Source organism: Brassica oleracea, chromosome C2 (genome assembly GCF_000695525.1).
Source record: "Brassica oleracea var. oleracea cultivar TO1000 chromosome C2, BOL, whole genome shotgun sequence".
NCBI classification, from domain to species: domain Eukaryota; kingdom Viridiplantae; phylum Streptophyta; class Magnoliopsida; order Brassicales; family Brassicaceae; genus Brassica; species Brassica oleracea.
The window spans coordinates 5,267,468-5,284,030 of NC_027749.1; the positions used below are offsets into that span (position 1 = coordinate 5,267,468).

The 16,563-nt window shown below is 37.1% G+C and overlaps 5 protein-coding genes across 6 annotated transcripts; 1 reads left to right on the forward strand and 4 right to left on the reverse strand.

The window, feature by feature from the left end:
- The first annotated feature begins 1,473 nt into the window (after positions 1–1,473).
- On the forward strand, positions 1,474–2,222 carry LOC106327512 (transmembrane protein 234 homolog). Its single transcript, XM_013765672.1, has one exon. It carries the CDS (start codon positions 1,566–1,568, stop codon positions 1,980–1,982), a length of 417 nt encoding a protein of 138 aa, XP_013621126.1. The 5' UTR covers positions 1,474–1,565; the 3' UTR covers positions 1,983–2,222.
- Positions 2,223–2,345: 123 nt separating this feature from the next.
- On the reverse strand, positions 2,346–5,203 carry LOC106327511 (galactose oxidase). Its single transcript, XM_013765671.1, has 2 exons — positions 4,672–5,203; positions 2,346–4,155 (listed from the first exon to the last, which is right to left on the reverse strand). The coding sequence occupies exons 1-2, from the start codon at positions 5,092–5,094 to the stop codon at positions 2,827–2,829; spliced, it is 1,752 nt and encodes a 583-aa protein (XP_013621125.1). The 5' UTR covers positions 5,095–5,203; the 3' UTR covers positions 2,346–2,826.
- Positions 5,204–5,744: 541 nt separating this feature from the next.
- On the reverse strand, positions 5,745–6,831 carry LOC106327513. 2 transcript variants are annotated; one of them, XM_013765673.1, is made up of 2 exons: positions 6,287–6,827; positions 5,745–5,978 (listed from the first exon to the last, which is right to left on the reverse strand). In XM_013765673.1, exon 1 carries the CDS (start codon positions 6,755–6,757, stop codon positions 6,308–6,310), a length of 450 nt encoding a protein of 149 aa, XP_013621127.1. In that variant the 5' UTR covers positions 6,758–6,827; the 3' UTR covers positions 5,745–5,978; positions 6,287–6,307. The 2 variants fall into 2 exon arrangements, with proteins under 2 accessions (XP_013621127.1, XP_013621128.1); XM_013765674.1 differs by having other exon boundaries at positions 5,758–5,978; positions 6,294–6,831.
- A 1,155-nt stretch (positions 6,832–7,986) lies between these two features.
- LOC106322631 (probable sulfate transporter 3.5) lies at positions 7,987–12,381 on the reverse strand (the record flags this gene model as incomplete). The annotated part of the gene is given in 10 exon segments (XM_013760713.1): positions 7,987–8,133; positions 8,221–8,297; positions 8,417–8,956; positions 9,026–9,152; positions 9,256–9,372; positions 9,511–9,624; positions 9,956–10,021; positions 10,119–10,290; positions 10,511–10,715; positions 11,976–12,381. Coding segments are annotated over 10 exon segments (1,896 nt in total), but the record flags the coding sequence as incomplete, so codon positions are not given.
- Positions 12,382–13,014: 633 nt separating this feature from the next.
- Positions 13,015–15,161, reverse strand: LOC106325642. The gene is made up of 2 exons (XM_013763690.1): positions 14,697–15,161; positions 13,015–13,940 (listed from the first exon to the last, which is right to left on the reverse strand). The coding sequence occupies exons 1-2, from the start codon at positions 15,052–15,054 to the stop codon at positions 13,618–13,620; spliced, it is 681 nt and encodes a 226-aa protein (XP_013619144.1). The 5' UTR covers positions 15,055–15,161; the 3' UTR covers positions 13,015–13,617.
- Positions 15,162–16,563: the final 1,402 nt, after the last annotated feature.

The following is a 16,563-nucleotide window of genomic DNA, read 5'->3' on the forward strand; positions in this document are numbered from 1 at the left end:
TAAACTTATCATTCTTGCCCAACATCCAAAGGTATGGCTTCTTCATTATTTTGAACTGCGGCTCTGTTATTGTCTGATCTTCCTCACAACGTAAGCCTGTTGTCAGATGAAATTCCCTTAATGAAAACCTCATAGGCTGGTCCGAGAAAGTAACCAGAGATCCTCTCCTTGCGTCAATACTCTTTGCTGCATTAGAAAATGGAACAACTCTTCTGAAAATTGAACCCTATTCCTTTTAACCAACTTCAAAATGCTCCCAATGTGAGAGTTTTCTATCAAAGAGAACTCTTCTTTTCCTAATATATCTTCCCGTGTAGAGGAGAATCGTGTAGAGGAGAATCGTGTAGAGGAGAATCGTGTAGAGGAGAATCGTGTAGAGGAGAATCGTGTAGAGGAGAATCGTGTAGAGGAGAATCGTGTAGAGGAGAATCGTGTAGAGGAGAATCGTGTAGAGGAGAATCGTGTAGAGGAGAATCGTGTAGAGGAGAATCGTGTAGAGGAGAATCGTGTAGAGGAGAATCGTGTAGAGGAGAATCGTGTAGAGGAGAATCGTGTAGAGGAGAATCGTGTAGAGGAGAATCGTGTAGAGGAGAATCGTGTAGAGGAGAATCGTGTAGAGGAGAATCGTGTAGAGGAGAATCGTGTAGAGGAGAATCGTGTAGAGGAGAATCGTGAAGAGGAGAATCGTGTAGAGGAGAATCGTGTAGAGGAGAATAGTGAGGAGTAGACGACATTTTTTGAGATGAAATTTTGAATCGTATAGTGTGATTGTATTTGTCGTCACTGGATGCTCTTTCCAGAGAGATGTCGTGACTAGTGAGAGAGAAGACCTTTTCTCGTCGTCTTTGTGAGTGTCGCCGTTGTTAGAATCGCCGTCGTCCTAAAATTTAGATTTATAAAGAATTATAAATTTTCAAAAATTTAATGTTCACGATCAGAAATCTTTCTCTTAGATCCGACTATTAATAGATTTCACTTTTTCTTAGATCGAAACAACAAAATCTTAGAAAATTACTTACAATTTGTGATTCTTGCTCGATCTCGCCGTTGTCACTCGATCTCGTCTGCTTCGTGGGATACACTCGATTTCGTCACCGTCGTCGTTCGATCTCTTCGCCGTCGTCGCTTGATCTCTTCGCCGTCGCCGTTGTCGCTCGATCTCTTCGCCGTCGCCGTCGTCGCTCGATCTCTTCGCCGTCGTCGCTCAATCTCTTCGCCGTCGTCGCTCAATCTCATCGCCGTGGATGGCGAGAGTGAGAGATAAGAAGGTTAGAATTGTGAGAAGTTATTTTTGTCTTTTGCCTATTAATGATTTAGGTATTTCTGAAAATGTCCTCTTTCTAAGTGTATATTTGAACAGTGGTACTCGATAAAGTGTAAAAGTATAATTCCCCTTTAATATTCCTATTTTTGAACAAAATATGCCATCTTTAAAAAAAACAAAATATTCCATCTTTAAAAACAAACAAAAAATATTCCATCTTTAAAAAAAAAAACAAAATATTCCATCTTCTACAATCTGTACGAACAAAACGAGCAGAGAGGCGATCGCCGCCTAAATCAGAATGAAGGAAGACATACAGAAAATGGTGGCTGTGGGGCTCGTGTGGGGAGCCACCAACGCCCTGATCCGCCGCGGAGCACTCGCCTGGGACAAAAAATCTTCGACAACAGAGTCTCCTCCTCTTCAGATCCCATCCAACTTCCGCCGAAAAATCCTCGCCGCTCTCCGCGACTGGATCAACCTCCTCCTCTTCTGGCAGTACTCCGTTCCTTTCCTCGTAAACCTCTCCGCCTCCGCCGCGTTCTTCGCCCTCCTCGGCGACTCCCCGATCTCTATCGCCGTTCCGGTCACCAACGCCACGACCTTCGCCGCAACCGCCGCGTTCGGGGTTCTTCTGGGGGAGGAAACTCAAATCGGACTTGCTTTGGTAGGTACGAGCTTTATTGTATTTGGAATCTGGCTTTGCGTTGGTCACTGATCTCATCTCATCTGTGTGATTGGAACAATGTAGAAAGCGTCACTCTGTTTCTTGTTAGATTTAGAAATGGCTCAATTCTTGTTCTAGCAGAGAGTGCTTATTAAAACTGAATATGGCATGTAGCTTCGACCTGCTACATCACAGCTTGTTGTTCGTTGTTGTCGCACAAGTGACTGTAACAACTAACTAGTCATTGTTTCATATTGTTGAAACATAAATTTAAAATTTAGGCGAATCTACGACTGGTCATTGCGATTAGTGGCAAAATGTTGCATTAGATAAATAGACAACAACATTTGATTATAGGTTGCAGGGACATGCAAACAAACATGAGCTAGGTGATGAAACTAATAAGTGATAAAAACATGTGTTGATACTAAAAGATACCTACACAAAAATGAATTTAGGCATTGTGTAAGTTGCAATGGTAATACCATTGTTGTATGCAACAAATGATTGAGAATCAATTTCTTAGTCAATCCAGTAGGATTGGATCTAAAAGTGCGACATAGTCTAGTCATTGAACCGTCCAGTGGGTTGTTTACCCAAAACTCGAATATTAAGAAGGAAAAGAGGCTAAAGTTATGATGAAAATTAGGCCGAACCAAGGAATCATTGATAACACTAAGGAATTTGGATACATTAATCATGGCATATACCAAAATATATAAGGAAAACCAAAAAAAATACTGATTATTACTAAGATTTATTTTCACTTAAAAATGCTACTGGCATAAGACAAAATTGGTGATTAGACGATCTGAATCCATTCACCAATGCTCTAAGATTTATTCTCACGTAAAGCTGCTACTGGCATAAGACAAAATTGGTAAAAAATTCCCCATTAGACGATCTGAATCCATTCACCAATGCTGGGGACACCTTTGTAGACGGCAAATAAAAGATAGTAACCCGGTGGTGCTAGGTTTCCATTGGGTGGTGCGGCGGCTTGGATTTCAAAAGAGTTGCCACCAGAAGGGTTGACACTAGCCACACCCAAGAGGAGCATCCTCATGTTCATCGAGATACTATGCGTTGTAAAGGAAGGTGCTAACATGTGAGCCTTGAGATTCTCCTTGGTCACGTCCTTTTGGTTAAGCTCGACCTTCACCTTAAAGACTTTCCCGTATTTGATCTGTTTCGGCGTGGCGTTGTTGACTATCTTCGGCCTCATGTTGGCTAGAGCCGGGTCGAGGTAAGGCGGGGAGAATTTCTCGACGCGAAGCTCCGTCGGGAACTCGACGTTGTACCTGTAGCCATCGTTGGTGTTGCTGCCGCCGACAAGAACTTTACCATCAGGTAGAGCGATGGCGATGGAGTGGTACATACGTGGGATGGCTGAGGCTGCTAGCTCCTTGAAACGCGTGCCGCGTTTAACACGAGGCTTGTACAAGATGGGAGCAAACGCAGGGTCCTTGCCATACCCCCAGCCCGAACATCCACGTTTAGCTCCGTTGACTAGTATCACGTCTCCGTTAGGGAGGATGACGGTGTCGCTCATGACTCGTGGCGTAGGCATCATCTCGATCTTCCACCGCGGCTTACCGCTGTTGATGCTTATCCTTGCGCAATCCTTCAATGCTGGTTCAAAGTCCTTTTTACCCGCACGGTTATACGCGTCTTGTTTGGAACCGCCGCAGACGAGGACATCAGCTGGGATGACTTTGGCGTTGTTCATGTAAAGTTGGATGGGGAGGAGCGCCGAGGAGCCTGACCCGGGGTAGTTACGGGTACCACCCGGGAGCTGAGGGAACTCTTTGATGACTTGGTTTGATTTGGGGTTTAAAAGGATGGAACGGTTGTTTGCGAAAATGAAGAGGTTACCATCAGTGTTGAGCCACACGAAAGGGTAGAGGTTGTTCTCGTCCGGGTCGTCTGTTTGTTTTAGGAGCAACGAGTCGAATAGCTTCTTGTTGTTTTGTCCTTCCTCGGGGATGTATTCGTAGTTCAAGGCGTCACGTCCTCCAATCACGAAGAACTTTCCGTCAGGAAGTGAGGCTTGCGTTGAGTACCATCTCTTTGCAGCTAGGGCTTGAGGGTATTCAATCCATACACAGCTTGGACAAGCGGCTAGGTACCTCGCCGTGTTGGCTCCTCCTCCGTATCCTCCAGTGCTCACCAGTGTCCCGTTGATTGTCAGACCTCCCGATGAGCACCACGTATCAGTAGTAAGCTATCATCAAAATGTGAATGAAGATATTTAACAGAAGTCCAAGTAAAATACTATATGTGTATCCATGGCCAGCTTTGAAATTTTTAAGTTATAAACAATTTAGTAAAAATTTAATACTTTAAAAAAAAATTGGGAATCTATGTTTATAAATATTAATTCTAAAATTTTGGAGGTTCAAGACCAATATTTCAGTTAGGGTATGACTTATAACCAAGAGAACAAAGAGGTACACTATATTCTTTGACGTTCTTTAAAAAAGTTACCATTCATGAGAAATATTTTTTTTCATTCGTTCCTTCTCATTCCTTTTTTTGCAGAGAATTATAATGCAAATTTGTTTTTTGTTAATTCTAATAAGAAACCATCATTCCTCATCGTTCCCAAAATTTTATTTCTATTTATTTTTTTTCTATTCATTCGTAATGTTTCTACAATGGTTACCAGTCACCCCCTTAGTTAAGTACATGACCAGCTCTGTTAATGTATGCATGCATGTAAGTAGGGATGATAACATACGGATAGAGGCTTAATGACACCGGTGTTGATATCAACGAGAACCGAATGAGCCCAACAATCGACCTTGTTAATCTTGGGGTCGACCACGTGACATGCTACACCTGGAGGCAGCTTAATCTGTGAGATTCTCCAGATGGTTGCGTCATAGAACTGGACTTGGTTGATGACTGGCATCAAAATGGCATGCATCGCTGACACACCCGAGTTTGGCAAGAATAACTCCCATTTACCAGGCCAGTTTGTCTGAGCTTCTGCGCCGCCTCGTCTTCTTCCTCCGCCTTTTCTACCTCCCCCTTGTTTCCCAAGCTTACGGCTGTGCGATCCAGGTAGGAAGGGATTAAATGGTAGAGGAAAGACGGCTTCTGATACAGCTGCGAGTACGAGGACAGTTACTGTCCATATGAGTCTTGTAGAGGCTCTCATTTTTTTTGTAAGTTTTGTAATTTTTAGATTTTTAATTCTTTTTTTTTTTTTTGGTTGTGGAGATGAGAAGTTTGATGCTTATTTGGATTATGAATGTCGGAGTAATCAGCTCTGGTGTAAACGTATTTTATAGGTTTATTTTACTTGAGTTTATTTTTAGCTATTGCTATTTTTATGTGTGTGGTAAGAAGACTCTACATCAATCAAATTCTAGTTTTGTGGAGAGTCTTTGATAAAAGAAAGATTTAGGTTTCATATTACCTCTTTTGGTCTTTGACGTGGTCATGCAGTCATTAACAATATTATTTGAGTCTTTGATGACAACTTAAGCGGAGATTACGACGACAACAAGCAGTGTCAAACATGTATCATGCCGATTCATTTCAGTAACTTCTACTCGTGTATTCAATGTGAAAATATATCACCCTATAAATTAACATCTACTCACCCTAGTGAAAGAATATGACCGTGTTACTATGATAGGGAACACTGATACATGCAACTCGTACTCATGTGTGCAAGTGTGGGTTCTTTTATGAGTATTGTAAAGAATGATGTTAAATATAATTTCTGAGACTAAAACACGATGAAACGAAAGATTCATCTTTCTTTAACGAAAGTTTGTACTTTGTACCCAAATTGGAAGTAAATGAGACACTGGCGGGCAAGAAATAAAATGGTTCTTGCTTGTTTTGAAGTCTCATGTTACATATTAACCCATATTTGGTTCACAACTTACAAGCTTCCATGAAGTCTTTAGTTTGCAGATAAAACAAGAATAGATTCGTGGTTTAGACGCAGTTTAACATTACAAGCTTTATTTTTCGGATGGAGATAAATATATTACAAACTAGCTTTCACTGGTTGCTTCTGGCTTCACAGATCTGCACGCAATGAAGACAAGAACCACTATTTAATAACAAAAGCAAACCATGCAAGCACTGAAAATGTTTGAGACCTAGTGAAAGCAAACTACATAAACATTTAGTTTCTAACAAGACCGTAACAACTAAAGGATCTTAACTTTACAACAGTCGAAGAAAGTTATAACCTTTACCTCATGAATTGAATCAAGAAGAGGATCCAACATTTGTATACATTACCAAACTAGCAACTAGATTATCATTACCTAGCTCACTTTTAAATGTCCTAAACTCATAAAAATACAAAAACAAATAAAGAAAGTTATAACCTTTAACCTCTTGAAACTGAATCAAGAAGAAGACCGTTTCCCTTCACAATCAAGACTCTCGTCGAAATTCTTCGAAGGGTATTTAGCGGTAACGACGCCGACCTCGAAGACGAGGTTATCACCGGAGGATCGAATCCCGGTGATGGACCACCACTGGAAAAACGCCCTGACCCGAATCCCACGGAGCTCCGCGATCTGACCGTGGGTGATCCGACCCGTTACCTTGTTGGAGTAAGTGGCGAGGTAGTTGTCGGGAGGAAGCGTGATTTTGCACGTGCCGTGGAGGAAGAGGGAGAAGTCGCCGGAGGTTTTGTTGATGTAGTAGTCCTTGACGGATAGAGGGAGGAGACCAATCGGGAAACCGTGATTAGTGAGCTCCGCGTGAGCACGAGTCGGTGCTTTGGGTCTCGGATCTTGTAGGGAGAGAGGTAAGAGGATGAGGAGAGAGAGTAGGAAGAGAGATGTCTTCATGTTCGTTCGCTACGGAGAAAACAAAGCTTCGAAACCGTAGAAGTGTTGCAGAGTTATCTGTTTTTAATTGACTTTTCAGTTTCGGAGACTTGGTTTTGTCGTTTTTGTTAACTTTTTAACCCTCGTTTACTTTTCAGTATTTTCATGCGTATTAAAAAAACACATTAAAATACTCTAATAAATGTATCGTTTTCTGTAATTTTCAATTTTCAATAACTTTTAACCATTAGTAATCCAATAAAATCAATTAATTTTCTTGAAATTCATCATTTTTTCATAGAAAACACAAAAAATACATCTTTCTAAAACAAACTTTTTTTCTAAAATGTCTATTATTAAGGAACGGAGGGAGTACACACTATACAGCATTATTAAATTTTGTGAAAATAATTTTTATAATCTACCAGATTTTTAATTGAAAAGGTTAATTATGAAAATGATCCTCTAATTAAGTTCGAGGATATATATTTGAACAAAAAAAAAAGTTAGGACATATATATATTTTGTTTGTAACTATTTCCACAAAATTTTGTTTTTTTCAATTTTCCAAGTTAAACTTGATCTACATTCCAAGCATAACGAATTTGCACCTTACATGAATTAATGTATACTGCTTTTGATTAGAATGTTAAGTTCATGGTTGAGACAAAAAAACGTGACAAATGCAAATAAAATCTTACTGTGTTTTTTCTAAACGGCTGACTGGATAAACATTATTGCATAAACAATTAAGGGCCAAGGTATTATTGTTTCACGTTTGTGTTCTTCCTTCATTAGTGTTGAGCTTTCGCCTAACCTTAATAAATTTTGTTAGGTGGGTAAGATGGTTAAGTTGGTTAAGTTGCTTAATGGTTGATTTAAGCTTAATGTATATATAAGAGATAACCAACAGCTTGTTGCATGGTTTAATTAGTGTTTAAGGAGTCATGAGTCTGGAACGCATTCCGCCACTCGGATTCAATTTTCACTGGAAATGACTATTAGAAATGACTATTTACGTGATTTGGGTTTTCGGCAAAGATATTGAAATCTCCGTTTTTGATATTGAAATCTCCCGTTTCTCCTAACTTCAATATCTCAATCGGTTTCTTTATGTTACAAATCGAATACCCGGCCCACAAAGCATTCATAGTAGTCTAGAAGAGACTAGCTAGTTATTGTTTATTTGAGCACACAACCTAAAATACGACTTTAACTTCCACTAATAAACAGTGTCAGGGTTCGGGTTTGGGTTTGGCGGTGGTGGAAAGATTAAATCTGCACGCTTGAACCGCATCGTCAATGGATAGGAACATATACTCCTTTCCTATCTTCTCTACAAAATGTGATAACATCATCTTTTCCAAGACTTCAAATCTTGGGTTTATTACCACCATCTGCAATAAAAAAAAAATTATATAATCTTTTTGAGTTGTTGTAAAATATTATAAGGACGCTTTTAAGAAGTGAAGAAGGGTATAAACCTTGATGCCTTTTGATACAAGTATTCTCCGCACTTCGAGTAGTGTTTCCATCCCAGTCATGTCAACGCTTGAAACCCCTAAAAGACAACACTATTATAATTAGCAATTAAAAATGAGAAAAAAATAACATATATGCAGTGACAAAATCTATCAAGATATATATGTTTGATAGTGTGAAAAAATAAACTAGAATCACCAGAGAGATCAAGCAGAAGAAACTCAACGCCTTCAGGTTCATCACGAATCCACCTCAAAATCCTTTCACGGACGTAAGTACTGTTGGCAAAGAAGATAGGAGAACCCATTTGAAGAATGACATAACCAAGCATCTCCTCAGCACCAGGGTACTGTTCTATGTCTCGAAACATAACCGAGTTTGGTATTCTTCCCAACTTACAAGTCGAGGGCCGTGCAACGTACAACAACGCTCTTAGGACGGAGAATCCAACGGAAATGATGAGACCATAGTCCATGCTAATGAAGGACACACCGAAGAAAGCAGACATGCAGACGAGGAAATCAAACTTGTCAACTTTGAAGAGGTGGTACATCTCCTCGTAGTCGATGAGGCCCAACATGGCTGACATAATGATGGACGCGAGAGCAACTAGTGGTGTGTAGCTGAATACAGGCGCTAGGAAGAGAAGCACGAGCATCATGCAAAAGCCCATCACTATGTTAGACATTGGTGTCTTTGTCCCCGCGTTGTAGTTCACTGCTGTTTTTGAAAATGGCCCTGAAAGTTCAACCAAGATTTTAGCATCACAAACTGTTATATTAAAGTTAATTAAAATTAATTAATTACCGGTTGTCAAATAGCAAGACGTAAAGGAGCCGATTATGTTCATAAGACCAAATGCTATCATCTCTTTGTTACCGTCCGTTTGTTCGTTCTTCATTACAGCAAAGCTTCTTCCGATCGCAATCCCTTCCTGAAATTAACCATTTATCTTCTTATAAAAATCACACATATAGGTTAAATATAGGTCAAACATCAGCTGTAAAGAAACCATGGTGAAGAAAATAATTATTTACAGCCAAAGCGATGAGCCCAGTAACGATTCCGGCCTTCAAAACCAGCGGCAGATACTTGGCATCGAAGGTCAAATATTGAATAGAAGGGGGGTTTAGTCCTTTCTTTAAAGGCCCAACCTGCATGCAGAAACATACTATTAATAGAAACCCTAGTTGCTGTAAATCTTGTAACCATTCCGCGAACTCTATCTTTGTTTGTTATTGTATACATTATATGCATTGCTAGTGTGCAACAACGCAAAGAAATGTGCTCACAGTTTTGATCCCGTGTTCTGTTCCCTTCACCAAATAAGCAACTAGGCAACCCACAAGGACGACCACCATTGGACCCATTGCTGACACCCAAAATAGCTTTGGTTTTATCTTCTTCTGCAATAGTTACAAACATATTATATTCTTGTGAGACAATTGAGAAAACAGTTGATTTTTACTATTCAATTATACATTTCAGAATAAAAAGGATATAGCATGTGGATAAATAAGAAAATATAGGTTTTTATGGTCAGCAGAAATTATTCAAATTATTATTGTTTTCCATAAATTCCAAGTCAAATTGGGTATGTAAAAAAGGCAAGGAATGATTACAAAAGAAAAACAAAAAAATACAATAGTGGAAGATTTGTGAGGGACCAATGATTTTGTCTCAAGTAAACCGATAAAGCATTTAAAGAAATAAGATAAAGAGAAGAAGAAAGTATACGATGTATCGAGTAGATTGGAGGAAAATAAGAAAGCAGACCCCAGCAAGTGCACTTTGCCATTTCCACTGCACCAAGTAACACCCTCCCAGGTTAAATACAATCAGCCACCATATAGTTCTTATTGGATACTGTTTAACAAAGAAAAAGAATTGAAAGTGAGACCTCATCACGGTGGCTGAAGACTGAGTGGAGAACTGAAACGACGTCGGTTTTGTGCGTAAAATGGACTATACCAAAGACGCCCTTTAGTTGTTGGAGGAGAATAATGATAGCTGTCCCTCCCATGAAGCCTGTTATGGTCGAGTGTGACAAGAAATCCACCAACATCCCCAACCTATATACACATGCATTTCGTTAATTAATTTTCAAGTACTAAAAGTTAACTTTTTAACGTAATAAAGATTAGCATAACTAAAGCCACTATATGATAGAAATTATAGTTTTTTTTGACATCCATTAGAAATTATAGTCAAAATTTCCATTATGACATTCTGGTTAAAAATAAAAGGGAGATAGAGCTTGATATATAGATTAGTAAAAATAAAATAAATAACCTGAAGAATCCCAAAGCAAATTGGAATACACCGGTGACGAAAGCGGATGTGAAGATCAAATGAAGGTAAAGGTTGGGATCCGTTTTCAACAGTTCCTCCCCGAATGTCTCAGCGATAAGCAAAGAGCATGCTGCGACTGTACCCACCGCGAGAGTGTGTGAACTTCCTAACACGGCGTACACAAATGGCGGCACAAAGCTTGAATCTGAATTCACATCATTTGTATCAACAAAAATGGAAATATAAGATATATGTCCAATAAAAATCAATTGGAGCGAGTTTAGTGTCATAAGAGCAAATTAGTAAGAGAAATAAATTGTGTTAAAAAAAGAAAAAAATAAGAGAAAAAAATATAATTGAGACAAGCAACACTGTATGTCAGTCTGTATGGACAACATACGTATAACGTACTGCCAATATCCTTTCTATGTTTACCTTGAATATCTCATATTATTGTTTTGATTTATGTTTATTTTCCTCGAGCAACTTTTTTTTGTTACACAAGATCAGTAATTTTGTATCTACGATTTGGATTTAAACTCTCGGCTAAATGACTATATATATGTACGTATAGTGGAAGTTTTCATAAATGAACCTTTTACAAAAAAATAAGTTTTCATAAATGATTCATGAAAGAAAACCACCTTTTAAAAAAAAGTTAGTTTTGTAATATTTAAGTTATTTTTATATTAGTCGTTTCAGAAAATGAAAAGACATTCTTGAATTTGGCTGGCAAAAAAAAAAAAAACTCTTGAAGCCAGTTACAAAAAAAAAAAAAAAAAACTCTTGAGAAATCAATTTAAGTGGCTTCGTACTGTTCAGAATCAGATTCAGTGTTAATATTAGTTTAACAATAAATACAAGTTTTAATATAGAGAAGAATAGAATTATTGGCACCATCGTGGCATGACGGCACGGTAGAATAAGCGTTGAAAGTAAAATCAAAGTGAATAACCTTAAACTAACAGGGTTACTATCAAAGTGGAAGTCCAATACTATAACCTGGACCAACCACACTCAATTTATGCTGCTGGATTAGTTCCAGAGGTTAACTAGTCCGAATTGATGACAGCTTGACTCGCCGAATTTAGTGAATTTTAAAATATATATACTAAAAATACAAAGATATAATTTCAAAAGAAAATCTACTGTTATACAAATACTGATTAACTTTAATTGTTAGATTTAAAAATTACTAATTTTACATAAATTTATCGAAAATATGGATTCAAATATCAACTAGAATACAGAAATGAATAACACGTTTAAGACACGTTTTTCTTAGTTTATTTTTATAATTGTGCAAAATTCAAAACTACACCTTTATGCAAAATCACTTTGAGACAGTTTTCCAAATTTTTAATATCACAAAATCCAGCTTTTCTATATAAATGATATTCAAAGGAGGCTACTGCATATAAAACAGACTTTGCATAATAAAAATATAAAAAGGAAGAGATCTCACATAGGCCAATGATGGGAGGGATACCGGCGAGATTAGCATAACTGATACCCTGAGGAACGGCAAGGCTGGTGATGGTTATTCCCGCAAGCACATCATACCTTAGCTTTTGAAGATTGTACTTTGGGAGCCACTCAAAGATTGGAACAAAATACTGCAATGTCTTTTTTGTTTTCATCAAACCATTTGGCTCTTGTGATATTGGTTTAAACGGATCATCAGGAAAGAAAGTTTCCTTACATTTACAACTAAATTTAAGAAAAAAGCTTCTCGGGGATGAGAAGTTTACTCCTCGACCCTTTGGTGTCGAGGAGTTTGTTCTTTCACTCTCCATGGTTACAAAAACAAGCAAGCAAGAGGTAAAATCTTTGTCTTTGCTTTTCTATATTTTTGAGTTGTTTGTAGAGAATGGGAGAGTATGGGTTGTGTTATATATAGATGGATGGCCAGAGATAGTGGGAAGTGATGTTATGGATTTATGCAACGTGATGAGTAAATAGTGTTTGTCTTTTTTTGGTAATAAATCTCCTAGTCTTATCTCTACAGCATTTGATTCGGTATCTCTATATTTACACAGTGCCAGTAAGTAATTTGACAAAAACATCTTTCAAAACTGAGTGTAAACTGTTTCTCAAAAAAAAAAACGGAGTGTAAATTTATGATAATTAGAAACAACGATATTGACAAAAGAAAACAAACGATATACGGGGAAAATATTATTTTTCCTATTTTTGTTGCCAACAAATGTTGTAGGCCATCTTAATTATTTTTCCTTTTTTTTTTTGATCAAAAAAGAAAGAAAAAGGCTGACGTTGCATGAGTGGCTTGAGAATGTCTTTTTGTCTAAATTAAATTTATAAAATAAAAAAAAAAGAAAACTAAATACATTTAATAAATAAATTAAACATGTGTGGCGTATCCACTGTCTCTTATGTATTAAATGATAAAGATTGAACAATGTTTATCATTATCTATGAGAATCAAATCAGGACCTTAAGAAGTGGGAGATTATGATTATAAAAATTAAAAGTTAAAACTCTTCTTCAGGGAATAACTCATCCTTTAACGAAAGGGCAATCCATTGAATCTGAATCAAAGTTATATCCCAAAGATCGTCATCTTCCTTTTGCACCAAGATCTCTTTCATTGTACCAATCATTATGGTCAAAAGAAACATGTGTTCATTCTTCTCAACACTCCTAACTAAAAGGTTCTAAGCTCAACGCTTCCTATACAATCTATTCTAGGTAATTCAAGAAGACGTTCTTGAGCATTTTCATTGCTATCTTGAGCGTTCATTGCTATCTTGAGCATTCCTTCCATGCTTGTCATCTCTCTTTCCACGTTTTCGCGCCTCAGAGTAGTCTAGTAGCTTCTTGTGCAAGTCATCTATTGTCGTTGGTGGACATTAGACCAATGAGAACATTCACGGCTTGATCTTTGGTTTCTGGATGTCTTCCACACAAAGAAAGTAGCTGTATAACGCTTTTCCACCCACTCTGAGGATGCAGATTAGCAGAATGTTTTGTAACGATCTTGCTGACAAACTCTGTTATTGTGTCATAACATGTATCAATGATGCAAATCAAGTGTAACTCTTGTCTCTTACATGGATACTCATCATCAGGTTGCATAATGACTTCTTTTATAAGGATGAAATAAAGTTGCATATGACATCAGCCATCTGAGAATCATATTCAGGTCCTTCCATCTGGAAATGGCTAACTCCTTCAATGAGGTGCGTTTCTGTGCTTCCCGCTGCAGATTTAAGCTTCTTCTTAAGCTGGCTAACGCTAGTGAAGCCGTCTCGTGTTCCCATGACGAAGAGTTTGGGTTTGAGGGATGAGAGAATGGCCTTGTGGTGTCGTCCAAACAGAACAGAGGCTAGTAGACCAAATGGGTATCCTAAACTCACGTATCCCACCACTTGCTCTACTTGCTCCACTGCTGATCCTGCGATTGGTGCACCTGCCATAGTCTCTTGACTTCATTATTTTTTCCTTTTATAATATAAAGAAATTGACAAGGAATATCAATTTTGTATCCATCGGAAAAGTTATTTGTTCTATGCTCAGCAAGAAAAAAAGTGAAAGCAATTAATTAATCTAACACAATGGTAGGCTACATAAACACACATTGAGACACATAAAAATTGCAAACTTATATATTAATAAAAGTGATGCGTCTTTAAAAAACTCCTGAAAATATTTATTTAAATTGTAGTAATATTATTTACAAAGGAACATTAAACAAAATCATGACTTCATGACGCAAACATGAATCAGAGTTATCTTATAAACTCTTGGTACTCAGTAGTTAAGAAGAACAAACCAGATTTTACTTTATATCACCAGAGAAACTATATAACAACTGATAAAGGTACAAAACACACTACCCCAAAGTCACCCAGACAACTCTACATTGAATCTGTTCTAAGTTAGAAAAAGAAAATGCTAAACTTCTTCTTTGCTTCTCATGTAGACTCCCTAGAGTTTTATCATCTATAATTCAAACCCAAGACGAGATCTATCCAAATGTGGAGCAAATTAAGAACAATGCATATGCTTAACCTACACAACGAGCATTCCATCAACTTAATCCACAATTTTGAATTGTTACAACTAACATGTAAAAAGCATTACGAGCATAAAAACACGAACCAGATCATCAAATTCAACTCAAAAGCGAAAAAAGGTTTAGAAACTGAACGCATAGAAACCTTACCAGCAGAAGAACCCACGAGCAAGATCCTATCAACCTCGAACTCCTGAACAAGCCACCGACAAACAGCGATCACGTCCTTGACCTCAGCGAAGCCAGTAAGAGTAGCCCTTCCCGTGGATTTTCCAGCGCCTCTCGTGTCGAAAGTGACAGACCATAAACCCTTAGAGGCCAATTCAGAAGCTATGCCCTTGAGCAATGCTTGACAACCACCCATGAGCGAGAACGGATGTACCAACACTATCACCAGATTCTTATCATCGTCGTCGGCGTCTTTGGGTTTGAAGATTCTCGTGTGAAGCTTCACCCCTTCCTCGGAATCAATGTTACACGATTCCACTGTGAAGTTTGAAGACGACATTGTCCGTAAAGATTAAACCATTTTGTGTTTTAAAGATTCGGGTTGAATCGGGATTATACTCCGACGGAGTTTGGAAGGGGCATTTCCCGACAAGATGAGACAAAGACCGCGTCTGCCATCTCTGTTCAAGTGGTTTGTTTGTATTATTTATAGACATATGTTGGTATACACTAGTTTTGTTTAGGCCTAGTTTCTACGTAAACTACTAATCCAATATAGCCCAATAAAGCCCATATTTAGGAGGCTTAAATTATTTTAAGTGCCTTTTAGAAAAAAAAATAGTTTGAAATTTAACTTTTGAAAATATAAATTAAGAATATTAATCATGAGTCAGTAAGTATGTCGGTATTAATAAGGCCAGTAAGAATATTTTTCACAATGATTAAAATATGTCTCAACTTTCAATGATCAACATTCTTACTGACCATCTTACTGATTTTTAATGACTGACGATATTAATATATAATATGGTCAGTCAATATGCCTTTAAAGTCTTTGATTTAGTACGCCAGTATTCGCACCATAGTAATATGCTAGTCAGTATGTTAGTATGGTAAGTCAGTATGTTTCAAGTCTTTTTATATGTTAATATAGTCAATAAATATGTCAGTATTCGCCTGACCATATTTACATGTTAATATGGTCAGTAAGTATGTCAGTATTCCTTTTGCCATATAAAATGTTAATATGGCAGGTAAGAATATTAATCATTGATAGACATTCGTCTAATCATATGTATATATTAATATGGCCAGTTACAAACAATAAGAATATTGATCATTGAGAGTTGAGAGACATATACTAATCATTGCGAAATATACTTATCATTACGAAGAATGTTAATCATTGAGTCAATAAGTATGTCAGTATTCCTCTGACCATAATTATATGTTAATACGGTTAGTAAAATTATTCTTCGCAATGATTAATATATGTTTCTCAATGATCAATGATCAATATTCTTATTGATTCTTACTGACTGAAAATATTAACTTATAATATGGCCAGTCAATATGACTTTAAAGTCTCTCAACTCTACAAATCAGAACTCCATTCTAAAGGGTGTCATCACTCGAGGAACTCCGTTTTTTTTTCAATTCGTCTGACTACTGACCATTAACATATAAATATGGCCAGAGGAATACTGACATAATAGGTTAAGATCCGCGCGAATGTTATATATAAAAATAATTTTTATATATTATTATTTATTTGTGCTTATTTACGTATCATGTATATAATTAAATTAGAGTAAGCACAAAACAATACCTCTCGTTTATTTACGATACTTGTTTGGTAAATAAATCAAAAAATTATTTTATTTATTTTATATGGTATATAACTAAATTTTAGTGACATGTACATATATATATATATATATTTTTTAATATAAATATTTATTATTGAAAATTCGTACTCATATGATAAACACAAAATTTATAATATGCATTTTTTTCAATAAAAATTTCAAAAGTAAAATATTAAGGGTTCAATACTTTTTCAATACAA

Coding starts and splice junctions, on each gene's coding strand:
- LOC106327512 (XM_013765672.1), top strand. CDS start 1,566: ATGAAGGAAGACATACAGAAAATGGTGGCTGTGGGGCTCGTGTGGGGA.
- LOC106327511 (XM_013765671.1), bottom strand. CDS start 5,094: ATGAGAGCCTCTACAAGACTCATATGGACAGTAACTGTCCTCGTACTC. Junction 4,156..4,671: donor GTGTCATTAAGCCTCTATCC/GTATGTTATCAT, acceptor TTTTGATGATAG/CTTACTACTGATACGTGGTG.
- LOC106327513 (XM_013765673.1), bottom strand. CDS start 6,757: ATGAAGACATCTCTCTTCCTACTCTCTCTCCTCATCCTCTTACCTCTC.
- LOC106325642 (XM_013763690.1), bottom strand. CDS start 15,054: ATGTCGTCTTCAAACTTCACAGTGGAATCGTGTAACATTGATTCCGAG. Junction 13,941..14,696: donor GCTCGTGGGTTCTTCTGCTG/GTAAGGTTTCTA, acceptor AGACTATGGCAG/GTGCACCAATCGCAGGATCA.